Raw genomic sequence first — 21339 nt, 5'->3', positions numbered from 1 at the left:
TACAAATTAACCTAACAGATAAAGTAGCCAGTTTAGTTAGCTTGATTGGTTCTCAACTGTAATTAAAACCAAATTTAATTGTCATAATTGTGACACAAACAATTTTTAATGTAACAAAAATATTTACCATATTTATATAATTAAAAAAGATTAGAAATATATATGTGATAAATAAATAAAAATACATTAAATATAAACCTTAAATTTACTGGGAAAATATAAGCTGAGTTACCAACATTTGGTCCTAAACTAACCAACCATAAGATAATTAGCCACCCTGCACACATATTAACATAATATCTGTTTGTGAGCTTGTTTTGATTTTATTTCAAGCTTTTATCAGTGATTCTTGCAACAACAACAAAAACTCCTTCAGACCAGTGCCCAGGTTTCTAAACGGGTTTGAAAGCGTTGCAATCCTCATAGCTCATATCATGTTTACTTTCAGCTTAATGACCAACCGTTTCTGGAGGTGAAGCACCATTTATTGAAAAACAAAAGCAGAAAACATCATGTGCAATGGCTCTGTGTTGTAGTTTATAGTTTTTCACAGCATGGCATGTTGAGTGTGTTTGTAGTCGAGCTGCTGCTGCTGCACTACATTACCCACAATGCAGCAGTGCAGGTGGCGGTTTCACCTGTCGGTCCAGGTTAGAGAGGAAGGTGTGAGAGTGCAGCAGCAGCAGAGACGAGACACCGAAGCATGGGCTCCTGATCGACCGACTCATGGAGCCAGAGGACCCTCAGGACGACTCCTTCGACTTCCTCTTCAAGATCATCCTCATCGGAGACTCCAACGTGGGCAAGACCTGCCTGGTGCAGAGCTTCAAGAGCGGCCTGTTCTCCGAGAGGCAGCAGAACACCATCGGAGTGGACTTCACCGTCCGCACGCTCAGCATCGACGGACGCAGAGTCAAGGTCAGAGGTCACCGGGGCTTAATCTCAACGTTTGTGTGTTTGTCTTTTAACCATCAAACCGCCAGGAACTGCAGATGAACGTTAGCCTGAATGGCTCAATCTGGCCTGTTTACATAGTACATACTTGAGTGCTTAATGTGCACTGTTTGAATATAAAGAGAGATAAATGAAGTGTGTGAGAGGAGCTCAGTGTGGTTCTCCTGCCGCTCTACACTGAACCGGTTCCAGCAGCAGAACCAGATCAGCAGGTCTGTCCTCTACACGCTCAAACAGGAAGTGCTGATCCACACTGCTTCCTGCAGCACTGAGAAACACGCTGTGCTTGAGAGAGAGATTCATTTACTGATGCTGACGTGTAACGAGAGTAACATCTGACAAACACCATTTTATTTGTTTGGTTAGGCAGTTGTTCACTTAAACAGAAATAATCTAAAGTAAACGTATGCTAAAAACATTTCAAATACTATAATTTTAAATAAATACAAACTTGCAGGAATGCTGTTTGAGATGTTCTGTTTTCATTCACAGATTAAGTCAAAGACTGGGTTTAAAACAGCACACTGCATACTACTCATACTACTACTGCAGTATGTTTACTGTGTGACCTCACCTTCTATTTACTGTGCAATGAATTAACAGGAAGTGATGTTTCTCTTTATCAGACTCAAAAAATGTATTATACACACTGTCCAAGTAGCAGACATTATGCAGTGCACACTGTTCAGCAGACAGTGTGTAGGATACATTGTTCAATATGCAGTATGCAATAACACTATACTACATACTGCATATTGAATAGTCAGTGTACAGCATACTGCTCTCATGCCTATGTAATGTAAACATTGCTATTTGCAGTATGTGTAGTAGGCAGTATGTAGTACATATTGTGCAGTAGGCAGTATGTAGTATACACTGCTGTATATAATACATAATGTTCACTGATCTGATGACATTGACACTGTTCAGTAGTGTACAATATTCATAGTATACACTAAGCAGTATGTAGAACGAAGTGTACAATATCCACTAATGCAGTACATAGTGTACACTAAGCATAAGTCAGCATGCAGTATTCAACATACACCAAGTAGAAGGCAGTATGTATGCAGTGTTTAATAGGCAGTTACGGGGTTCAACAGACTGTATGCAGTGTTCAGTGTACAATGTTCATCAGGCAGTGCACATTGTTCAGTATGCAGTGTACAGTATTCAGTATGCAGTGGACCCTTTTCACATTCCCAGGTTTCTCAGCAGCTCAAGTCCTCATAGTTGGGTAAACTTCTATAGCAGTGAATGGGATACGACCACAAATATATTTTTGCATTCCCACTTGCTCAAAAGCAAAAGAAAAACTCCACAAAAAACAGAGAGAGACTGATAACGGCAGTCAGGAGAGAGAACAATGTCAAATTTACCATCACTCCCACAGCCGCTGTATTAGACACACCCTCGCATTAGCGTAATTTGATGCAAAGGTAATATAATACAGAGTATAGTGTTATATGTGAAGTGACATATGGCCAAGTATGGTGACCCATACTCTGAATTCATGCTCTGCATTTAACCCATCCAACGTGCACACACACACACACACACACACACCGTGAACGCACACCCAGAGCAGTGAACACACACAGCAGTGAACACACACCAGTGAACACACACACACACACACACAGCAGTGAACACACACACACACACACACACACACACACAGCAGTGAACACACACACGAGTGAACACACACACAGCAGTGAACACACACACACACACACACACACACACACACACACACACACCGTGAACACACACACACCGTGAACACACACACACCGTGAACGCACACCAGAGCAGTGAACACACACACACACCGTGAACACACACAGCAGTGAACACATACACACACACCGTGAACACACACACACACACACACAGCAGTGAACACACACACACAGCAGTGAACACACACACACCAGTGAACACACACCCGGAGCAGTGAACACACACACCACAGTGAACACACACACACCAGTGAACACACACACACCAGTGAACACACACACAGCAGTGAACACACACACACACACACACACACACCGGGAACACACACAGCAGTGAACACACACACACACCGTGAACACACACACAGCAGTGAACACACACACAGCAGTGAACACACACACACACCGTGAACACACACACACCGTGAACGCACACCAGAGCAGTGAACACACACACACCGTGAACACACACAGCAGTGAACACACACACACACACACAGCAGTGAACACACACACACCGTGAACACACACCCGGAGCAGTGGGCATTTATGCTGCGGCGCCCGGGGAGCAGTTGGGGGTTCGGTGTCTTGCTCAAGGGCACCTCAGTCGTGGTATTGAGGGTGGAGAGAGCGCTGGACATTCACTCCCCCCACCTACAATCCCTGCCGGCCCGAGACTCGAACCCACAACCTTTGGATTACGAGTCCCACTCTCTAACCATTAGGCCACGACTTCCCTAAAAAAATATGCACCCTGTTAAAAAAAAAAAAAAATAAGAAACTTTGGAGGATTTATGAAGCTGATGGCAGATGAAAAGGGTCCATATGCAGTATATACTGTTCAGTATGCAGTGTACATTTAGTACACAGTATACAGTGTAGTGTTGTTCAGTCCACAATGCAGTATACATTGTTCATTAGGCAGTAAGCAGTGTTCAGTAGACGATATTTAATAGGCAGTATGTTATTTACATTGTTCAGTATGCAGTGTATAGTGTGCAGTAGACGGTTTGCAGTGTGATTTTCATACTTTGCAGTTGGATTGTCAGTATCGCGGTATTACAATATTGTGGTTATCGCAACAGCCTTTAATATGCAGTATGTAGTGTACAGTAGGCAGTATCGTGTTCAATTTGCAGGCAGTATACAGTGTTCAGTAGGCAGCATGTAACGTAGTGTTCAGTAGTCAGTAAGCAATGTATAGTGTTCAGTATGCAGTTTGGTTTGCAGTGTACAGTGTTCAGTAGGCAGCATGTACTGTAGTGTTCAGTAGACAAGATGTAATGTACAGTGTACAGTATGCAGTGTTTAGTACGCAGTATGAAGTGCTTAGTATCCAGTATGTAGTGTTTAGTATCCAGTATGTAGTGTTTAGTATACAGTATGTAATGCACACTGTTCAGCAAGCAGTGTTTAGTACGCAGTATGTAGTGTTGAGTATGCAGTGGGCCGGTGTTGCTCTGTCTCTGGTGCGTGTGGTAAGCACACGGGTGTGTTTGGTGTTTCTAAGGAGTGATCTGTGTGTGTGTGTGTGTGTGTGTGTGTGTGTGTGTGTAGATGCAGGTGTGGGACACGGCGGGGCAGGAGCGCTTCCGCACCATCACGCAGAGCTACTACCGCAGCGCTCACGGGGCCATGATCACCTACGACATCAGCCGCAGGGACACCTTCGACTCGGTGGAGCGCTGGCTCCATGAGTTGCAGCGCTTCGGAGCCACTAACCTGGTCACCGCGCTCATAGGTAACAGCTAGCCACCTCCTCCGCACTGAGATCCAGCTTCAGTCTGCTCACTAAGCTCTTCTGTGTGTCCTCAGGTAACAAGCGTGACCTGGAGGTGGAGCGGCAGGTGCAGTTCGTGGACGCCTGTAAGCTAGCGGAGGAGCAGGGCATGCTAGCAGCACTGGAGACATCTGCACGGGAGGCGTGGAGCGTGGAGAAGGCGTTCGTCATGATGGCGCGGCAGCTGCTGCTGCAGAACGGCCTGAGCGTCACGCCGGACACCGACGATCACGTGCTGCTGCGCACTAACTCCCGCACCGTCATCAGCGGCCCGGCACTAACACACGCTGCGCGCGACAAACAGCAGCCCTGCCAGTGCTGATCCAACACCACCGCTGTGTCCCAAATCACTCACTCGTTCACTAGTCCCTATATAGTGTATGGCAGTTGTGTGCACTATACTTGGAGCCGTTTCGTCACATATGTACTTTTATATTACATCTAACTAATTTTAGAAAATATTAATAGCAATAACACTCAAGATGACTTTATATTGTAATTTGTGCTGTCAAAAGATTATTCGTGATTAATCGCATACAAAGTTTTTGTTTGCATAGTGTTCTGTGTGTATGTATATATATATAAATACACACAGTATATATTTTGAAAATATTAAGTCTATTTACATTCATATAATTTATATAATATAAATTATTTAATGCATAAAGAATTTTTCTGAAATAAGCATGCATGTGTGTGTATTTATATATGTATAATAAATATACACCGTACACAAACATATATTATGTAAACAAACTTATTTTGTGTATTAATCACTTGACAGCACTAATACTCTGCGTCAGCTTTGTGGTTTCATCGATGGTATATTATTAATTTGTTTTGTAATGCTAAATATGCTCTTAATCATTAATTACAATTAAAATACTGTCAACACAAATTCACACACATTAACACGTTCATAATGTTATTTATTATTTGTAGTCTCTTGAAACTCTGCGGAGCAGATAAAATAAAGGTCGTAGTTAGTTCTACGTCAGAAAGAATACGCTACCTACAGGTTAAATCATTTTAAATTATCCACCAAATTATCAGAATTTTTGTAAATTAAGAAAGACACCACCTCAGTAAATTACTAAAACATTAAACTGAGTTGATGCCCACATAATATATTTTAATATAAATAATGTCTGAAATAAACGTTAAAGCAGAAATAAGAGATTCATTAAAACTCGCTCGCAAAATGCATTGTGGGTAAAAAGTAGTGAGTAAATGTAGGGAATGAAGTCGTTCACTTAGAATTCAGACAGCACTACTACACGGCTGACACCAGATATAGTGCACTATATAGTGGACGGAGCAGTTTGGGACACAGCTGGCCACTGAATGTAAAATAAAGAGCTGGTAGCGTTTTGGTCACAAACAGCAGCCAAGGGCTTCTTTTGATGCTATAACGACAGCTGCAACAGTAGCCTAGCGCTGTGTGCTGCAGAAATGTGAAGTTCACAACGATGTTTGTGGGAATGAGACATTATACGGGGAAGGAAACGGTGTGGTGCTTACAACAGTTTAGTGCAGGAGCTCCGGTTGGATGATGCACTGTTTGTGGTTTAGACTAGATAGAGTTGTGTGCTCATATCAAACAACTCCTTGTGCTCCGAAACTAATACGATTTGTCTACCAGCTAGCTTCTTTTTTTTCTCTTGTTTTTATTGTTATGGAAACGACTCGCTACTTGCTTGTCATTGGTCAGCTGTCAAAAGGGCGCTTTTCTTCAGAAAATTGTAACTTTTGTCAACTTGAGGAGAGGCTGTGAGCTGCAGAAAACAACGCCGGCTGTGGCCTTTTTTTTTAAAAGATCGCTCAGGACTTTTCTGAAAACACTATTCCATAGCATTATAATGTAAAACAGACGCTGGCAGCTTCAAAAAAGTGTGAACAGCCCCTTACACAGTTCATGTTTCCTGTGTGCGGTTACGCTGGATTAAAGCATTCGATTCACTGCCGTCACCGCTGAAGAAAACAATCCCATCACATCTGAAGAGTTTTATTAAGGGCATTAATAACTACTTTCACTGTTTATTGAACATCAGAGTGTTTTGTTATAGTGTGGAAGAGTTGTAAATTATAAATGTGTTTTAATGAGTTTACACGGAGATGTTACTGTAACAGACTGTCCGGGGCATCCAGTGAATGTATGTTGATCTGAGAGTGTATTTGTGCTGGAAACTAGACGCTCGCACGGAGCAGCAGCATTAGTTTCTGCAGTGTTCTGCACTCGTGTGGATGAACGTCTGTATAAACGCTCTCAGTCTCAGTGGACGTTCTTGTCAAGTCCAGAGGAAGTGACTGATGTTTGTTATCGACAGCAGAGCGACTCAAAGACGAGACTGCAAACAAACAGGAACTGAGCACTGAAGTTACTGAATCATGTGTTCCTCCATTCGCCTGACAATGAATGTTTGATTTAGTTCAGTTTTCAATCTATTTCCTTTTAGTATTATTTTGGGGCTACGTGTGCTGATATGATTTAAACATTTATTAAAATAAATCAATCACTGGTCATGATTGATGATGACGGGGTTTGAATGTGTGTACCAAAACTAAAATGATCTTGTGTTTTTTCTTCTGCGGTTTTAAAAGTTTGTTGTCACTTCTCCACAACATTTTTTTATTATTCAGTTCACAATTTTGTTTTTATTTTAATTGCTAAATCAAAACCACTAAAATCCCTTTCAAAATGTATATTTTGTAATGGCATTTTACAATATTACCCTTTTTACTGCATTTCTGATCAAATAAAAGCAGCCTTGGTGAATATTTTGCATCAAAAATATAAAAAAAATTCTCAAAAGTTTCACACATGTATATAATAAACAAAGATGTGTAGCTTTTGATTTCCTCATTGATTTGATTCTCGCTGCGTGAAGCACTGCTCAAATCTGTGAGTGCACAAGAATGAGGACAGCAGCGCTGCACGAACTGAACAAATGTTTAATAAGGAACACAAGCTGAACACATTGTTTTAAAACAGGAACATGAGTGTAGAACATGATAAAACACGTGTGCGCGGGTCACACCAGCCTGAGCTTAAGCATGGTCCTCCAGCGGTCCTTCAGGTTGACGGCGGTGCGTCCGGTGAAGGGGAAGGCGGAGCGGATCTTCTCCCAGTGTCCCACGCCGAAGCGTCGCACTCCCTCCTTCAGCCACTCTGACTCCTGCACCGTCCACATCTGACACACACACACACACACACACGTTAGTGCACGCTCACACACACACACACACACACACACACACACACACAGGAGCGGCTGACAGACACAAACGTTAGTGCACGCTCACACGCACAGGAGCGGCTGATGGACACACACACACACACACACACACGTTAGTGCACGCTCACACACACACACACACAGGAGCGGCTGACAGACACACACGTTAGTGCACGCTCACACACACACAAACGTTAGTGCACGCTCACACACACAGGAGCAGCTGACGGACACACACACACACACAGGAGCGGCTGACAGACACACACGTTAGTGAACGCTCACACACACACAAACGTTAGTGCACGCTCACACACACAGGAGCGGCTGACGGACACACACACACACGTTAGTGCACACTCACTCACTCACACACGTTATGTGCACGCTCACTCACACACACACACACACACACACGTTAGTGCACGCTCACTCACACACGTTAGTGCACGCTCACTCACTCACACACACACACACACACGTTAGTGCACGCTCACACACACACACACACACACACACGTTAGTGCACGCTCACTCACTCACACACACACACACACACGTTAGTGCACGCTCACTCACTCACACACACACACACACACACACACACACAGGAGCGGCTGACGGACACATACACACCTTCCTGCAATACTTCTTGCTGGACCGGCCTGAAACAGAGACAGAAGCGTGAGTGTGTGATCACAGGAGCGGTTTATGTGTGATACGAATCCTTTATGATAATATTATAATTGATGTGGAAGCTGACATTATCAAGTCACTCATTGTGCACAAATACAAACGTGCTACTTTCATTGTCACTGTATTGTAATCATGCAGTGGAATTCAAAATATGGAGCAAAAATGTCCCACACAAGTGGTCTTATTTCTGTCAGAAATAATGATCCAAGATGGCGGCGCGGTCAGATGCAGCAACTGCTTCGGGTCCCAAAGACGGTGCTTTTATGTCTTTTGATGTCGTCGGTTCGTCTCCAAATAGTGTAAACTTACCACTAACTCGCGAGGAAATCACTCCAATACACATCCATGATCGCCAAAGCCTTTTGGATATTGGCAATGCGTACAAACACCAACTCTCATCGGTGGCTACTGAGAAGCTACGAGACCTTTGTTTACTGCTGGAGCCGGACCTCGAGACCGCGGCCTCGTCTACTGATGCTACCCTCACAAGGCAGCGTCGCAAGCGGTGTGAGAGAGGACGGAAGCGTGATAAGCGCGGCGGTATACGAGCTAGGCTAAGGGCTAACCCCACAAGACCGGCTCTTCCATCACTCATGCTCTCAAACGTTCGCTCTCTGGAAAACAAACTGGACTTAATTAAACTCAGTCGGTCTACACAGCATGAGGCAAGGGATTGTTGTGTGTTTGTTTTCACCGAAACATGGCTAAACGACAACATCCCGGACTCCGCCATTCAGCAGCACGGGCTAACCAGCTTCCGAGCGGATAGAGATTCATCACTGTCTGGTAAGACATGCGCCTCGCGCACACAAAAATGAGTTGGGAAGCCATTTGATTGAATGCCGCCAGTAAAAGGGAAAGAATAGCAATGCTCGGGCAAACCGCTATAGAGCTGATGTCTTTGATTAATAAAAAGTTTAAAAAGAACAGCATTTATTCAAAATAGAAATATTTTCTAGCAATAGAAGTCTTTACTATCAATTTTATCCATTTAGCACATCCTTGCTGAATAAAGTTTATTTGACTTTCTTTAAACTTTTTTAAAGTATTTTTAAAAAAGAAAAAAAAATCTGACCCCAAAATTTTGAATAGTTTATGTTGTAACAAAATCTGTATTTTGACTAAACACTATTTTTTTTTAATATCACAGGTCCCAAAAAATACAGTATGTGTGTGTATGTATATATTATTATTTTTTTTTGTGTGCAATCTGAAGTGTGCTACACACAGGTGAGTGGGCCTGTACAAACCACCTGTAGTAACACACTCTCCTCTATGTGCACTAGACACTTTACACTATGAACACTTACACTTTACACTATGGACACTTTACACTATGGACACTTTACACTATGGACACTTACACTTTACACTATGGACACTTTACACTATGTGCACTATGGACACTTTACACTATGGACACTTTACACTATGGACACTTACACTTTACACTATGGACACTTACACTTTACAATATGTGCACTATGGACACTTACACACACTGCTGCGTGAACACAATCCCACAAAAGACTCAGCAATATATGTATGTTTACATGCTCATGCACTACAAATCATCCTGCTCTGTTCCCCAACCAGCTGCTGACTCAAATGTCTCTCTTTGCACATGTACAGTATTTGTGAAGCATTCGTATAGTCTGTATTTTTTATCTTCTATTTTTTAGTTTGTATAGGGTAATATTTATGTGAAGCATTCGTATAGTTGTATTTTTTATCCTTTATTCTTTTAGTTTGTATAGGGTAAATACTTATATATAGTATACTTCTAGTTAAATCTGTCAGTAGGTTAGTTGTGTATAGGTTTATAGTGTTTTTTACTTAATTGTTGTATGTCTGTATTTATGTAGCACCGTGGTCCTGCGAGACACAACATTTCGTTCCACTGTATGTCCCCACATGTAGCAGAATGACAATAAAGCTCAACTTGAACTAGACATGGTTTAGCAATATCACACAAGCAAGAGTGGTGATATATCAGCACAACTGCACAAATACGACATTTTATACAATTTAATAAGTTCATATTGTTTTAAGTTACATTTCAAGCATTGTTTGTTTTCTGTCAATTTTGCTGTATTTCACTGATGAAAACTGATCCAAACCACAGTGTTATTTCATTGCTGAATGAATCTGCATTTATACAAATCAATGATTCAACGATCCGTTCATAATGAGTCACTTGCTTCGTTCCTGAATCAATCAGCTGTTTAAATGAATAATTGAATGATTCACTCATTACCACCAACTGGCAGTTTTACTTTCATGCTTTAAAATATTGTTTTATTTTTAACATTTCAAATTTCAATATTCAAAACATTTTTTTAAATAATCTCCTGGCATTATTTGGTAGCACTTTATTTTACAATGTCCTTTTAAAAAAAAATTATTTTAACATGTTACATACACTTACTATTATAATAATAAATGATGCATAATTACATGCAAGTAACCCTAAGCCGAACCCTAACCCTATAGTAAGTGCATGTAGTTAATTATTATTACTCCGTACTTAAATGTATAATTACACCGTAACAAAGACACCTTAAAATAAAGTAAGCCATTATTAATGAAGCTGTAATTGTACTGTAAATACATTTAATTGCTGCTTCAGGTGCAGTCTGCAGTGCAAAGCTGGATTTTGTTGATACTGATTTCATTTGATTAGTAACAGTCTACAGTGACTTGAAAGTATTGTCTTATGACACAAAAGATGACCATACTTATGACCATACTTCTACAAGGTTAGAAAAACATGTCCTTATAAAGGTAAATATCCCCTGTAAATCAGTTTAAGGTGGCAAATACAGTATCAGTTCATTTCTATCTGAGCACTGCACAGAATATGAAGAAAACCAGCACAAAACACACTATTTCATCAAAATATCACCAGAAAACACCGTCTAATCATCATTAGCAATGATAATTATTGATATCAGTATGGCTCAGCCCCAGACGCCATGTGTGTGTGTTTACCTGAAGTGGTGCTGAAGAGTGACTCCTCGTCGCTCCAGTTCTCCTGCGTCCCGGACACGTCCTGCCATCGGGCCCTGACACACACACACACACACACACACACACAGGGTCAGTCTGTGTCAAACACACACACACTCACTCACTCGCTCCAGTCACACGGACCTCCTCCTCCTGTGAGCTCCTCCAGAGGACGGAGAGCTGCTGCGGCGGCGGTGCGTCTGCGCTGCAGGAGACGGGCTGTGATCCTCAGACTCACTGGACACGGTCACACTCCTGAGGAGAAGACATACGTCACATACGCCCCGCCAGAGCTGTGAGGAGGAGGATGTACAGTCAGAAACACACCTGTTCTGCTCCTGTGTGTCTGCGGCTGAGCGTCTGCTGCTGGGACGAACAGGAGTCGAGTGCTGGACGGATGAACCTCCATCCTCCACCTCCACCACACACTCCGACTCACTGAAACACACACACACACACACACGCACACACACACAGAGAGTTATTCAATTCAATACTCGACAGGCAAAACCACTTGACATCCTGACGCTGCCTTTATCATCGCAGGAGACTTTAACAAAGCCAACCTCAGGCAGGCTTCACCAACATGTATCCTGTCCAACTAGAGGACCAAACACACTGGATCACTGCAACACTCAGTTCAAGGATGCCTACAAAGCCCGCTCACTACCGGCTTTTGGCAAATCGGACCATGCTGTCATTTTTCTAACACCGGGATACAAACAAAGGCTCGTTCAGGAACCTCCGGTGCAGAGAGTAGTGACGCGCTGGTCCTCCCACTCAGAGGCTATGCTGCAGGCGGCGCTTGATGACGTCGACTGGGACATGTTCCGGACGAGTTCTTCTGACGTCAGCGAGTTCACGGATGTAGCATTAATCCTGTGCTGATCAGCTCGCTGGTTTGTTCACGTCTATCTTTAATGAGTCCCTTGCTACCGCCGTGGTTCCCACCTCATTTAAAAAATCCATCATTATCCCTGTGCCTAAGAAAGCACTACAGAGAGTTGTGCGCTTAGCTGAGTGCATCTCAGGGTCTGCTCTCCCCTCTCTGCAGGACATCTACCTCAAACGCTGCAAAAATAGAGCTGTTAAAATCATCAAGGACTCTAATCACCCTGGTAACCATCTATTCACTTTGCTTCCATCTGGTAAGCGCTTCCGTAGCCTGATGGCAAAAACTGAGAGACTTAGGAGGAGCTTCTTCCCCCAGGCCATCAGGCTCCTAAACTCTAACTCTGTGTCATAACATCACTTGACTCCATGTAAATATCACCATATCAATAAGCTTCATAATTTTTCTCTACCTCATATTGCTGCTATTTAAATACCCTGGACAACTTTTTTTTGCACATTCCTGTTATATTACTATTTATGTCAACAACATACTGACCTGCACATTTATATTTATCTTTTATTTTTCTTAATATTTGTATTCTTTATAATTGCACTGTCCTTGGAGCGGACCTGACCTACATTTCACTGCTGGTTATACTCTGTATAATTGTGTATGTGACAAATAAAACTCTTGAATCTCCTTTCAGACTAAAGGAAAGAAAACATCCAAAACTCATATTTAAGCATCTATTTTACTGCACTTATTTGCATTTGTAGATTTCAATGTCAATCCATAGCTTTAAAGGCTGTGAGTTTTTATTTTCTAATGCTGTTCATGATTGAACTTTAATCTTTTGAAACCAAATCTTCCTTTAAATTGACAGAGAAATCAACCTATTGTTCATTACATGACGCCACACACACACACGCAGCAGCACTTCTCTACAGTACAGTACAGTGTGTGTGAGTGACAGGTGTCCTGTACCTGCTCTGGTCCTGTGTGTCTCTGTCTGAGCGTTTGACGGATGCAGGGCTGCTGGGACGAGCAGGAGTCGAGATCTCCGCTGATTCACCCACACTGAAACACACACACACACACACACTGCAGTCGCAGTCACTGGGACAGCGCTATCCACTCCAACAGAGGAGACCGGATTCAAACATCAAACAAACAGATGCAAAGACTAGACCCATGGAAACTAGGGACGCACGATATTATCGGAATCAGCCGAAAATGGCTTTAAATGTAAATATCGGCATCGGCCCGATATGAAAAATTATGCGGATACGTGTTGCCGATAAGAGGAATACGTCGAGAATAGATCATGTCAGCAGTGCGTCTCATTCTTGAAGCAAAGTTTTGTTTGAATGATGATTAGATTCACTATTTTGGATCGCTGCAGTTAAACTGTGAAAGCACCTACAGAATGACGCGTTCTTGTTAAAAACTAACCTAAATTAAAAATATTTTGCTTATAATTTCTGCACAGGAGAAACGTGTTGTTTCCAATCAAAAGGAAATATACCGGTATCGGCCAAAATTAGTTGAAAAATATCGGCATATAAATCGCATATCAGCAAAATTCCAATATCGTGCATCCCTAATGGAAACTTAATCTTTATCTTTCCATCTCATTCTTAATGTAAGAGCTAGCGTGAACTGTTTGAGGGGTCAGCAATCTCCATTTAGCCTACTTAGCTGTGCAAAACAGTTCATTGTGATGCTGGATGAAGTAAATTAGTATTAGTATTTACATTTATTAAAGTACTAATAATCACAGTAATTTGTACCGCAATTGTTTTACCATTTACTGCACTTTAAGTGGGTCAGACGTCAGACGTGAAGCGCTCGCGGCTAATGAACTGAAGTCTTGCACAGACACAAGTCTTCTTTCCAAGAAAACTGAATTTAAAACCAAAATATATAGAGAGTATATTGACATAAATTAGGTTAAATATTTCAAGAGGGTTACCAACGGGTATGTTTAGGGTTAGGAGATGGTTAGGACAATAATTAAGTGTATCCAATTAAACTACTACATAATTCCTTAAAAATAACAATATACAGAATTAAATAGCAAGAGCTATAAAATAGTATGAGTCACTAATATTTAGTCATTTAGCAGATGCTTTTATCCAAAGCGACTTACAAATGAGGACACGTAGCAAGGGATTTCTTTGTAAATTATATAATAAATAAAAAGAAAACAGATAGAATAGAAAAAGAATAGAGAAAGCTAGTGTTAGAGGCCTTTTTTGCTTTTGTTAATTGTATAATAAATAAAAAGAAAACGTATAGAATACAAAAAGAATAGAGGCTAGTGTTAGTTTTTTTTTTGAAAACAAGCAGTAGATGAATAAAGTGCAAGTCTAAAAGGAACAGGTTTTTAAGAATAAAATTAGAATAGAGAGTGCTAGAGTTCGAGGGTCAAATAAAGATAGAAGAGATGTGTTTTAGCAGATTCTTGAAGATGGCTAAGGACTCAGCTGCTGGGATTGAGCTGGGCAGGTCATTCCACCAGGAGGGAACAGTTAGTGTAAAAGTCAGTGAAAGTGATTTTGTGCCTCTTTGGGATGGCACAATAAAGCTCTGTTCGCTTGCAGAACACAAGCTTCTAGAGGCACATAAGTCTGAAGTAATGAATTTAGGTAAAGGGGTCAGAGCCAGGGGTGGTTTTGTAGGCAAACATTAATGCCTTATGCGAGCAGCTATTGGCAGCCAGTGCAAACTGATGAACAGAGATGTGATGTTCTTCATTCTTTCTTACATTCTATTCGGCTCATTAAAAATTAATCTTGCTGCCGAGTTCTGGATTAATTGTAAAGATTTGATAGAACTGGCTGGAAGACCTGACATAATACATACATACAAAAAATAAATAAATAAAATAATTTAAAAAATAAAATATAAAAACTATAGGGTCCTATAAATCCAGTTCTGAAACTACAGCCTCCGGTATTGCATGAATACCCTGCTCACAACAGCAGCCTTATAGAACATGCAGAGTCATTCTCTGCCAGCAGGAGGCGCTTTTGGAACAGTTTCTGCGGTAACAGCAGAACAGCACTGGACTGTGCAGCGCTCATATGTTAATTATAGCCTTTTGAACTTTAATTGTCGCATTAAGTTGTATCACGATTCTGGTCTGTACCCAAATTTAAGACCTCTTGAAATCATAATTAAGATTTTCTTGTACAATTTAAGACCTTTTAAGGACCCGCGGGAACCCTGAGTCAGCAGTGAAAACAGCTACATATGAGGTAGGGCAGGGAAAAAAGTCCCAGTCCTCACCTGTGATCGCTCTTCTGTTGCTTATATCTGGACGAGCGTCTGCTGGATGGAGGAGACACGGTGTGATCCTCAGACTCCACATCACTGGACATGACGATCCTGCAGGAGACAGCACTCAGTGACAGACTCAACACACACACACACACACACGTCTGAGGATGAGAATGATATAGAGAGATGAAGGCACCTGTGTTTTTTGTGTGTGCCTCTGACGGCCGGAGAGCTGCTGCTGCTGCTGGGACGAGCGGGAGAGGAGACCTGAGCTGATGAACACTGTACCTCCATCATCACACACTCAGACAAACTGAAACACACACACACACACACACACATCTGAGGATGAGAATGATATAGAGAGATGAAGGCACCTGTGTTTTTTGTGTGTGTTTCTGTCTGAGCTTCTGACGGATGCAGGGCTGCTGAGACGAGCAGGAATCAAGATCTCCGCTGATTCACCCACACTGAAACACACACACACACACACACACACACTGCAGTCAGCAGTGAAAACAGCTACATATGAGGTAGGGCAGGGAAAAAAGTCCCAGTCCTCACCTGTGATCGCTCTTCTGTTGCTTATATCTGGACGAGCGTCTGCTGGATGGAGGAGACACGGTGTGATCCTCAGACTCCACATCACTGGACATGACGATCCTGCAGGAGACAGCACTCAGTGACAGACTCAACACACACACACACACACACACACACATCTGAGGATGAGAATGATATAGAGAGATGAAGGCACCTGTGTTTTTTGTGTGTGCCTCTGACGGCCGGAGAGCTGCTGCTGCTGCTGGGACGAGCGGGAGAGGAGACCTGAGCTGATGAACACTGTACCTCCATCATCACACACTCAGACAAACTGAAACACACACACACACACACACACACACACACTGCAGTCAGCAGTGAAAACAGCTACATATGAGGTAGGGCAAGGAAAAAAGTCCCAGTCCTCACCTGTGATCGCTCTTCTGTTGCTTATATCTGGACGAGCGTCTGCTGGATGGAGGAGACGCGGCATGATCCTCAGACTCCACATCACTGGACATGACGATCCTGCAGGAGACAGCACTCAGTGACAGACTCAACACACACACACGTCTGAGGATGAGAATGATATAGAGAGATGAAGGCACCTGTGTTTTTTGTGTGTGCCTCTGACGGCCGGAGAGCTGCTGCTGGGACGAGCGGGAGAGGAGACCTGAGCTGATGAACACTGCACCTCCATCATCACACATTCAGACAAACTGAAACACACACACACACACACACATAAACGTGAAATCATAGTACTAGTATTTACAGCGGTCTAAATCTCGCAGCTTTCACTCATTAAACTACAGAGAGTCATTAAAGGTGCCATAGAATGCATTGCTACAGTATTTTGAATTGTTCTCTGATATCTACACAGAAGGTATGTGGCTTAGGTAAGGGCAAAAAATCTCCAGAAACGATTTTACATGTCCATTTACAACCCTAGGATTTCTCCCTAGAATGAAACGGTCTGTTATTGGCTTATTTGGAAGGGTCACGAATAATAATGAGCTCTGCTCTGATTGGCTGTTTCACAGTGCGGCTCAATGTTGAGCTCTGCTCTGATTGGTGCGGCTCATTTCAGTAACTCACAGCAAGAAGGAAACACGGAGGAAAATATATATTTAACTACTTTCTCTCGCAGTTATATCGTCGGGTAATTATACAGTCTATAAAATGTGGTCATCAGGGAGCCGTTATTAATATGCGAGGCACTGAAACTGCTTTTGAACAATCGGTCGATTGCGTTATAGTTTCACTTTCAAGAGACGCGATCGCATGTACTCTGTTTATACTATGGAGCGGCAGCACTTACCACACATTTCACAAGATCAGATGCTTGTCAGTGGTGCTCAGGATCTGTAAATCATTCGCCATCATCCTCATCTCTCCATACTCTGTTAATGTGGTAAGTGAAATATTATGTACTGTAATGGAACAGGCTCCCGCTAGCAAGGAGCTAACCATGTCCCTTTAGTGGCTCGCGTTATTTTATTAGAACGCGTTATTTGCTTTCTGTGCCTTTCTGAATACAGACACCAACCCATCCCTGCACTTCACACCCCCTGCACGGCCTGGAACATAACATTTATTTCCATGATCTGCCATTTTCGCTGTTGTCCTCGCTTGTTTCTTCTCGGCTGGTGACTGGCCTCGAACATAAGCGGGTTTATATAAATGTTGGGGGCGTAGTGATCCCGACTGTTGCGTCACAGTCAGTGTTATGTTCTGATTCGCCTATTTTTCAGTGGTCTTTTTTTATTCACGAGATTTACATAAGAAGGAAACAATGGTGTCTGAGGCTCACTGTATGTCATTTCCATGAACAGAACTCTTATTATTCAACTATGCCAAGGTAAAGACAGTTTTCCATTCTATGGCACCTTTAAAGCTTCTCTACTGTAGACAACAGATTCATCAACCATTCTTCATTCTTAATTAAAAGAAAACATGGCGGCGCGCACAGACGCAGCGGCTTCTCTCTCTCCCGACAGAATGGTGTTTTCGTGTTTTTTGTCTTGTAAGTCGCAATGTTTTTGTACATCTTCGTCTCGTCTACCTGTCTTTAAGCGCGCATACAGTCGTGAGTTTCTGCTCGATGTCGGCAGAATCACATTTTTAGAGTTAAACTCCGCACACGCAGAAGAGCTGCGGGACCTCGGTCTGCTCCGAAGGCCTACTCCATCCCCGACTCCCACTACTGCATCTCGCCCACAGCGGAGGCGCTACAAGCGGTGTGAAAGGAAGCAGAAGAGGGGTAAGCGTGGAGGTATCCGAGCTAGGCTAGCGGCCAACCCACACAAGCCAGCTATCCCCACCATCCTACTGGCAAACATACGCTCTTTGGACAATAAACTGGACTACATCCGACTACTCCGCTCTACTCAGAGGACTGTAAGAGACTGTTGTGTTTTTGTGTTTACGGAAACATGGCTTAACAACAGCGTACCGGACTGCGCCATACAGCTCGACCAGCTAACATGCTATCGAGCTGACAGAGCTCTCGTCGAGGGAGGTAAGATCCGCGGCGGCGGGCTTTGTGTTTACATCAATGATGCATGGTGCCACGACGCTGTTGTGGTCTGCAAACACTGCTCACCCTTGGTGGAGTTTATGATTATTAAGTGCCAGCCGTTCTATCCACCGAGGGAATATACAGCTATACTGCTCGTTGCTGTATACATCCCTCCCAGCTCCAGCAACAACAACAGGAGTGAGGCACTAAATGATCTGTACCAGCACACCAGTGAGCAGCAGACAGCCCATCCAGATGCCTTTCTCATCTTGTCTGGGGATTTCAACCACGCAGACTTAAAGAGGGTGTTCCCAAAAATACACCAACATATAGACCTTCCAACAAGGGGAAAAAATACTCTGGACTTTGTTTACACCACCCAGAGAGGAGCTTACAAGGCCCTCCCCCTCCCCCACCTCGGAGCCTCAGACCACATCACTGTCATGCTAATGCCTGCATACAGACCGCTCGTTAAAGCCATCAAACCAATACACAAACAGGTTCAAGTGTGGCCGGAAGGGTCGTCAGAGGCACTTCAAGACCGTTTTGACACCACTGACTGGAATATGTTTAAACAGGCTGCCACATACAACAACACTACAGACCTCCAAGAGTACTCAGAGACTGTCACTGCCTACATCACCAAGTGCATTGATGATGTAACGGTCACAAAGTCCATCACTGTCCAGGCCAACCAGAAGCCGTGGCTGACAGGGGAGGTCTACAGACTTCTGAAGGCTCGGAACGCTGCCTTTAGAGCTGGAGATGAGGAGGGCCTGAAGACAGCTAGGACCAACCTTTCTCCGTGGCATCAGAGAGGCCAAGAGACAGTACTCCAGGAGGATAGCCCATCGTTTCAGCGACAGCAGAGACACTCGGAGCCTGTGGTAGGGGATACAGACCATTACGGACTACAAGCCCCCACCACAGACCTGTGACAGCACCATCCCCCTGCTGAACGAGCTGAATGCCTTCTTTGCTCGCTCTCTTTGCTCCTCCTGGCGACCAGGTGATGACGCTGTCCCTGGACAGTGTGAGGAGATCCCTCAGCAGGATCAATTCACGCAAAGCTCCGGGTCCTGACAACATTCCTGGGCATGTACTGAGAGACTGTGCAGTGGGCACTGAGGTCTTCACAGACATCTTCAACATCTCGCAAAATCAGGCCATTGTCCCCACATGCTTCAAAGCTACCACCATCATTCCAGTCCCGAAGAAGTCATCTCCATCCTGCTTCAATGACTACCGTCCAATCGCACTTACTCCTATTCTCATGAAGTGCTTTGAACGGCTAGTCATGCACCACATCAAGTCTGCCCCCCCCCCCCCCTCCCCCTCCCTGGACCCCTTCCAGTTTGCATATAGGTCCAATCGCTCGACCGATGATGCCATCGCCACTGCCCTCCACCCAGCCCTCTCACATCTGGACAAAAAAGACTCATAATGTCAGGATGCTGTTCATAGACTTCAGTTCAGCATTCAACACAATCATCCCTCAACAGCTCACTCACAAACTGGTCCAGTTGGGGCTCAACACCTCTCTGTGCAACTGGCTGTTGGACTTCCTGACCGGGAGACCTCAGGCAGTTAGGTCGGCATTAACACATCCAGCACCATCACACTGAACACTGGGGCCCCCCAAGGATGTGTGCTGAGCCCCCTCCTCTTCACTCTGCTGACCCACAACTGCACACCGTCACACAACTCCAACATTTTCATTAAGTTTGCGGATGACACGACTGTGGTGGGTCTCATTAGCAACAGAGATGAGACAAACTACAGGAGCGAGGTGAGCCGCCTGGCCGGGTGGTGCAGTGACAACAATCTCTCTCTGAATGTGGAGAAGACGAAGGAGATTGTTGTTGACTTCAGGAGAGTACACACTCAGCATGCCCCTCTGACCATCAACGGTGCGACTGTGGAGAGAGTGAGCAGCACCAAGTTCCTGGGTGTGCACATCACAGAGGACCTCTCCTGGACTAACAACACTGTAGCACTGGCCAAGAAAGCACAGCAGCGTCTCTACTTCCTCCGCAAACTCAGAAGAGCCAGAGCCCCGGCCCCCATCATGTACACCTTCTACAGAGGCACCATCGAGAGCATCCTAACCAGCTGCATCACTGTGTGGTATGGCGCTTGCAACGCATCCTGCCGCAAGTCACTTCAACACATAGGTGAGAGCAGCTGAGAAGATCGTTGGTGTCTCTCTCCCCTCCCTCCAGGACATTTACAGCACCCGTCTCACCCGCAAAGCCCTCCGCATTGCAGGTGATCCCACCCACCCGACACACAGCTTCTTCAGTCTGCTGCCATCAGGGAGTTGTTGTCATGTTGTGTTTTCACTGCATGTGATGTGAGCTGAATCACGCGCTGCTCGTGTGTAACTGAACACAGTGCAGCACTTTGAGAGGCACTTATAAACACTATTTAACCCTCAAAGAGCGAGACAGCCGCCCACGGCTAAAAATAACTATTGTTCTTAAATCTTTCATAGCTTTTGAACTGCTAATCCTATCTGAATGCTTTAAAAGGTGTTGTAAAGCAGAGTTTCTCCATTTGTCTCCATTTGTGGATATTCAGAGGCTCCGTAGCATAGGTGATTATATCATCACATTTTGACAACATTGATAGGTCAGAAGAAACCAATGCATTTCGTTCCTCTGAGCCAAACAGAAACGATTGTTGACGGTTAGTCCCACCCCCCCATGCCCAGATTGGCTCAAACGGTCACACATTCA

At 43.7% G+C, this 21339-nt stretch overlaps 2 protein-coding genes across 5 annotated transcripts in view; one reads left to right on the top strand and one right to left on the bottom strand.

Annotated features, from left to right (window-relative positions):
• Positions 1 to 664: 664 nt before the first annotated feature.
• Positions 665 to 4932, top strand: LOC306858604 (ras-related protein Rab-19-like). Its single transcript, XM_079399205.1, has 3 exons — positions 665 to 918; positions 4257 to 4440; positions 4515 to 4932. Exons 1-3 carry the CDS (start codon positions 727 to 729, stop codon positions 4799 to 4801), a joined length of 663 nt encoding a protein of 220 aa, XP_079255331.1. The 5' UTR covers positions 665 to 726; the 3' UTR covers positions 4802 to 4932.
• A 1228-nt stretch (positions 4933 to 6160) lies between these two features.
• The window catches only part of LOC306858583 (uncharacterized protein), a 41146-nt gene continuing 25967 nt past the window's right edge, over positions 6161 to 21339 (bottom strand). Inside the window, exons 12-24 of one of the 4 annotated variants that reach the window (XM_079399173.1) lie at positions 16689 to 16799; positions 16510 to 16608; positions 16295 to 16411; positions 16102 to 16200; positions 15915 to 16007; positions 15734 to 15778; positions 15547 to 15645; positions 13240 to 13332; positions 11748 to 11858; positions 11565 to 11675; positions 11403 to 11476; positions 8352 to 8380; positions 6161 to 7670 (exon numbers count right to left, since the gene is read on the bottom strand). In XM_079399173.1, coding sequence (XP_079255299.1) covers positions 7512 to 7670; positions 8352 to 8380; positions 11403 to 11476; positions 11565 to 11675; positions 11748 to 11858; positions 13240 to 13332; positions 15547 to 15645; positions 15734 to 15778; positions 15915 to 16007; positions 16102 to 16200; positions 16295 to 16411; positions 16510 to 16608; positions 16689 to 16799 — 1240 coding nt within the window. In that variant the 3' untranslated portion in view covers positions 6161 to 7511. Of the gene's footprint in view, positions 7671 to 8351; positions 8381 to 11402; positions 11477 to 11564; positions 11676 to 11747; positions 11859 to 13239; positions 13333 to 15546; positions 15646 to 15733; positions 15851 to 15914; positions 16008 to 16101; positions 16201 to 16294; positions 16412 to 16509; positions 16609 to 16688; positions 16800 to 21339 lie in introns of all 4 variants that reach the window. The other 3 variants (XM_079399175.1, XM_079399174.1, XM_079399176.1) reach the window with 3 other exon arrangements.

This window comes from Barbus barbus (assembly GCF_936440315.1).
Source record: "Barbus barbus genome assembly, chromosome: 39".
Taxonomy (NCBI): Eukaryota; Metazoa; Chordata; class Actinopteri; order Cypriniformes; family Cyprinidae; genus Barbus; species Barbus barbus.
Note: the sequence above shows the minus strand (reverse complement) of the source record. Positions and strands in the feature narration are given on the sequence as shown.